General features: G+C 33.4%; 1 protein-coding gene across 1 annotated transcript in view; it reads left to right on the top strand.

The window, feature by feature from the left end:
- Window positions 1-2,980: 2,980 nt before the first annotated feature.
- The window catches only part of plg (plasminogen), a 37,946-nt gene continuing 34,545 nt past the window's right edge, over window positions 2,981-6,381 (top strand). Inside the window, exons 1-2 of the mRNA XM_030128410.1 lie at window positions 2,981-3,013; window positions 5,507-5,514. Coding sequence (XP_029984270.1) covers window positions 2,981-3,013; window positions 5,507-5,514 — 41 coding nt within the window. The remainder of the gene's footprint in view (window positions 3,014-5,506; window positions 5,515-6,381) is intronic.

The following is a 6,381-nucleotide window of genomic DNA, read 5'->3' as shown; positions in this document are numbered from 1 at the left end:
AGATAGTCAAGTCATTATCTTTGCTTCAGGAAACTAGTCTTATCAGTAAAATATAAGTTGAATCTGATACAAAGCCTGAGGTTGGCTTTAAGAGTAGACTGAAGTAGTAATATAGTACTTGTTTAATGTGTTTGGATGTATATTTTCCCACAAATATGTCTAATATATCTATAAATAATAGTAATATCTGCCTAATTGTTTATTTGTTTTTTTTTGTATATAATGATGCAAAAACAAATTTTTTTCGTAAGAGTTCGAAGGGTTTTGCAAGAGCTGATGATTTGTGTGAGGTTTCGCTGATTTGTAGAACTTTGCAAAAAAAAAAGAAGGCGTCGATTTTAAAGATAATGAGCAAAAATGTACTTTTCCACATCTGAACCGTGCACTGAGGTTTTCTAAAATGGGTCGTTTTGTAACTACATGTTTGCCGTCGAGGACATTGGTCTCTTTTGGCTGAAGATTAACTTTATATATTGATCTGACGTGATCTAGATAATATTTACCAGTGGAATGAAATCAGGTCTATAGAGTGTGTCTTAATCACTGCAGACTCGTGTTTCTGTTCGACTTATGAGACGTTTAAACCTAAAAAAAACAACACCATCATCTGTGAATCCACCAAGAAATGTTCAGTAACTTTTGCAGCTCTAATCCGACACATATGCTTTAACCCTTTCATGTATACTGGTCACGACAGTGGACACTTATTCCACAGCTGTTCTGTTGTATATTCATGGATTTTGTTGTTTTGTTTTTTGTTTTTTTTTACACATATCTTTATTAAAGTTTTAAGACATTACATATCGTTTCTGACATGAATTGGTAACATTGTGTAGATCTCCCCTGAGTGTAATAGTTATAGTTTTCACGCAATTATCAGTAAATACATGTTTCTTCGCTTCAAAAAATTAAGTGCATGGTGTCTAGCTGAGTGGACATTTTTGCAACTTCATGAAAAATAGGTTCCTAAGAATTTTTTTTTTATTATTATTATTACTATTTTTTTTTTTTTAAATGTATTTTTTTTTTAACTTTTTATTCATTTATTTTTCATAAGAAAATTTTCAATCGCATTGTTTTTTTCATGCCTAAAGAGGAATAAAAACACTCAGGAAAAAAGTCTTGATTATGGTTCTCATAATTCGTGCATGAAAGGGTTAAAATAACATTCAAACTAGTGCTTTAAAGTAATAAATAAATGAAAATAAAATGCCATGTAAAGTGGAGTTTCTCAGCTCTCCAGTAGTGACAGTGATTAAACACAAAAGGTCACATGGTTTGAAAGGAGGTCAAAGTATAGATGTATGGACGCACCTCAGCGCAGCAAAAACCTGAATCTACAGCGACAGAAGAATAAAAAAGACGAAGATATTTAACCTTCTGGGATCTGGGTGAGAATATTATACACACTTTGCACTTTCATTCATTCATTCATTTGTTTTGAGCAGAAGAAAAATTCTTTGTGTACAAGGAACTAATATCAGAGCAAATACATTAATAAATAAAGATGATCAAGACAAAATACAGCAATTGCCATGTACACTAGTAATAACAGAATAAATTCAACATGTTCTGCTCAAAAAGGAGTGGGAAGAAGAAAACGTATTAAATCCCACCCCCATCTCACATTTATATAACAGAACACATGACTTTTACTTTCTTAACGATATAATCACATCTGTTTAGAGTCCTAATTACGGTATGTAAATAACTGATAGAAAACAGATTAGAAAACTGAAGTATATTACACTTCATGTTATAACAGGTCATATTATTTTTCACAATCTGTTTTAGGTTTAAATTAAAAAATTGTTCATTTTTGCATGATTTTTACATTTCTGACCCATCCACTAAAATCAGCACCTTGTAAATAATGTCAAATTCCTACATTAACACCCTTCTACCAAGTGAGTATAAAAATGCACACTAATACATTTTAGCATTTAATATTTGACCTGGCATAAAAAAATATAAATGTTAGTGTTAATCACTGACATCTGATCTGGACCAAAAGTTCAAAATGTCTTCCTCAATTTGTGTATTTAAAAGGATGTATAAATCCAGTATAATAATGAAATATAGAACGTTATCTGAATAAGTGAATAGAAGAATGTGTGAAATAAGATATTGTGTTTTGCCTATTTGTAATTAATCAATTAATTAATTAATTTTAAAATTTTTGAGTATTTCTTATTTTTGTTCATGGCTCAAGTTGATGAAACGCACAAAAAAAAAAAAAACTTACATAAACAAAAAATATATGTCAGGCTGCAAAAAAAAAAAACGTAACCCGATATTTATGTAGTGTATTAAAAAAAGAAAATGTTTGATGTTTTTTGCGTCAAAAAATAGAGTTTGTTTATAATACAAATATGACAGTTATTGAGTAATTCTTATTTTCATTCATGGCTCAAGTTGATGAAACACAAAACAAACTTATATAAACAAAAAATATATGTCAGGCTGCAAAAAAAAAAAAAAAAAAAACGTAACCCGATATTTATGTAGTGTATTAAAAAAAGAAAATGTTTGATTATTTTTTGCGTCAAAAAATAGAGTTTGTTTATAATACAAATATGACAGTTATTGAGTAATTCTTATTTTTGTTCATGGCTCAAGTTGCTGAAATACAAAAAAAATGTAAAGAGTTAAAAACAAACCGAACGGACAACATTTTGACTTTACTACAGCGCTGCTCAGATTAATTTTAGCGATTATGAATGGCCTCTGGGCGCGACATCGAAGGGTTAATGAGATTAAAATCGAAGGGTGGTCCGCAGCGTCGTATCGCAATTCAACCCTAAATCTGCCATAAACAAGTTTTTTGCCCTGTTGCTCTTTTGCCGTCCTTGTCGGGATAATGATTGACTGATGACTGAGCCGTTCTATTTGTCCTCCCATATTGCCAAAGGAGCCCAGTACGATACCAGGTGGGACCTCAGAGACCTGGTGGACTATGTGCAGCTACTGAGGCCTCAGCATGGACCTGTACCGAGCAGCTGTGATCCTGGGAGTCCTGATCGGCACCGGTAAGACCCAGAAGAGCGAAACCAAATATTTATGCTTTTTTTTTTTTTTTTTTACTTATTTTTAGTTGGTTTTGCTCATACAAATATACAAGACATTTTACATACATTAACATATCTAATCAAACATCCCCATACGGCAAACATGAAAAAAAAAGTATATCTGCAGTGGATATTGATTACAACTAATCACAAATGAAACATGAATGACAAAAAAAAAACAAAAACAAAAAACCACACACGTATACAACCTCATCTGAATGCTTATGACATTAAAAGTTTAATCATGTGACTCCATCTCTTCGTAAATATCTCTCCCTGAATTCTAAGTACAGTAGTTTGTTCCATGCGATAGACTTCCCTCACTTTCTGAATCCAAATGTTATATGTGGGAGGTTCAGGTTTCAACCACTTGATAGCGATGCATTTAATGGCTGCCGTTAGTAAAATTCACAAGAGGTATTTTCAATTATTTCCCTCTAAACTTTCTGGGATTATTATTTATGTTTTTGAAACCGATAAATCTGGAAACAAAAAGGCAAAAAAAAAAAAAAAAAACTATCATTATTTGTTCTGATTTGGACATTTTACTGTAGTGTATTCTACCTGGCAAACATGTTATTTCTTTGTCGTATACATTGTGTGTATACTCTACTTCATTCAATAAAATAAAAAAAAAACAAACAAAAAAAAGGCTCGGCGGAGATTTTAACGTCAAACACTTAAAGTAAAAGATCCTATTCATGTGATAAATGTCTGATGGGATTTAATACATCCTTTACATCACAGGTGTCAAACATGCGGCCCGGGGGCCAAATCCGGCCCACCAAAAGGTCCAGTCCGGCCCTTGGGATGAATTTGTGAAATGCAAAAATTACACTAAAATATGAACAATCCTTTTAGTTCAGGTTCCACATTCAGACCAATTCAACTCCAGTGGGCAGGACCAGTCGAATACTATCAGAATAACATAGAAATAATGACAACTCCAAATTTTTCTCCTTGTAAATGTAAATATTTTCATGTATTTACACTAAAACAAAGTATAATTTCACAAAAAAAGTGAATAACCTGAACAAATATGAACAACCTGAAATGTCTTAAGAGAAGTAAGTGTAATTTTAACAATATTCTGCCTGTTATTAAATGTTTTGTGTATTTGTAGATCCACTGTGATCTGTACGTTATAATGTAAGTGTGTAAATGATAAACTGAGGCAGAATATTGTTAAAATTACACTCATTTTTTCAGTTTGTTCATGTTATTCACATCTTTTGAAAAGACAGTTTGTAGAGGTAAACCTTTTCATGATGTAAATTTACTTTTTTCACTCTAAAACATAGAGAAAAGTTTGGAGTTGACATCATTTATATATTATTATGTTATTATTTTACTGGTTCGGCCCACTGGAGGTCTCATTCAGCTGAATGTGGAACTGAACTAACGTGAGTTCGACAGCCCTGCTTTATATCATTCGGTCACTTCCACTAAAGCCTTTGTTCTGTTTGAAAGTCTGATTTATTTATTTAAGAATGACAAAAGTTTCACAAATTTTGTAAGAAATGCCATAACCTCCTGCATTGTTGTCCTCTGTAGTGGATGTAGTGGACAAGAGTTTCACAGCTTTACTTTTCAATAAACTAGAAGCACTCGGAGAACACAGACCTCCACCAAGGAAGATCAGTCCCCCCCCAAATGTCTGTCTGTCTGTCAGCAAGATAACTCAAAAACCTATGGACGGATTTAGATGAAATTTTCAGGACATGTCGACACTGGCACAAGGAACAAATGATTAAATTTTGGTGGTGATCGGGGGTGGGGCATTGATCTGCCTTGGCGGGGGTCTGCGCTCTCAGAGTGCTTTTCTAGTTACTATTATTATTATTATTATTATTATTATTATTGTTGTTGTTGTTGTGGTTATTAATATTGTTTAATGCTGGGCAGCGATTAAAATTTTTAATCGTGATTAATCGCATGGATTTCTGTGATTAATCGCGATTAATCATATAGTTATATTGGGGGGGGGGGGGGGTGTCTTGCCGGCATCAACAGCGTGTATTTTCTTTCAGTGATATTTCAGACTGAAGTACTCCGGTGATAATAATTGCACATGTTAGTGCTTCCAAACACCTGTGTCCTTCTCCCCCCCACCATCTGAAGACATTTAAAATGAAAATGTCCATGAAACAGACCGCTACTGTTACACATGTTTATGTCCACACCAGTTTATTTCCACTTGTGAGTGATTGACAGGAGTCTTGGTCCCACTAATCAGTACTAATACTAATAAGCCCAATAATATGTGATGTTCAGTTGTTCAAAGTAAACAAAGGGGGCCCTCTAGTGATCGGAATAAGTTGCACTAATGTGTGTTTTGTCCTTTCGGTGTTACCGTAGTCAGTTCCGACATAAGAAGGAACTAACAGTCACGTTTCTTTCACTCTGTTTGTATGGCCCCAAAAACGTTTCCCTGTGAGTATTTTATGTTCAGTTGTTGTCAGAATGAATAGTATCAAATATCTCTGATGTGAACCTTTGTTGCTGGATAAAAAGACGTTGTAAATCTTAAATTAATCTGTAAATGCTAATTGTTAGCATGTCTATGGATTTCCCCATTCAAGTTAGCATCGAGCTAATCACATGGTAAATAAGTAAAGGTTAGTTCAAAGACTGGCATATTATACCTAAACACAACCAATGAATTTACATAAACTTAACATGAGCCTGCATAAAGAATTAGCAACCCATCTGCGACTGCTAGCATAAACGAATTAGCTTAAACATGTTAATAACACATTGTAATAAACACATCCAAAATAATGTCATAAACATGTTCCTAAGGGCACGTTTGCATGTGAAATTATTTAGTAAACAACAGAATGATTGACACATACAGGTGTTGAACTGCAGGAGTTACACAGTTTGATTCAGCATTACTCGGAAAGTTCGCTTTCTCCTCTCAGCTACCTGCAGTTCACACGCAGCACCGGCGCGTGGTGCATGTGGAGTGCCAAAATAAAAGCATGAGTTTCAAAATAAGAGTCCGTATGTATAAATGAACTAAGACTTGCTTGAAAGGCAGAACGGCATTAACGGGAGATTTAAAAAATTGTCAGCGTTATTTAATGAATGTGTTAATGCGGTAATAACGCGTTAACTTGCCCAGCCCTAGTTTTTTTTATTCATTTTTGTTCATGTTATTTAGTAATATATATATATATATATATATATATATATATATATATATATATATATATATATATATATATATATAAACAAGTGTGTCCATCCACTGTCATTGATCCAACTCCATGGGTTTTACTGGTGAATCAATGTTGTAGAAGATGACGGT

This window comes from Sphaeramia orbicularis, chromosome 24 (assembly GCF_902148855.1).
Source record: "Sphaeramia orbicularis chromosome 24, fSphaOr1.1, whole genome shotgun sequence".
NCBI lineage: Eukaryota > Metazoa > Chordata > Actinopteri > Kurtiformes > Apogonidae > Sphaeramia > Sphaeramia orbicularis.
The sequence above is the reverse complement of the archived record's forward strand: the minus strand, read 5'-3'. Positions and strand labels throughout refer to the sequence as shown.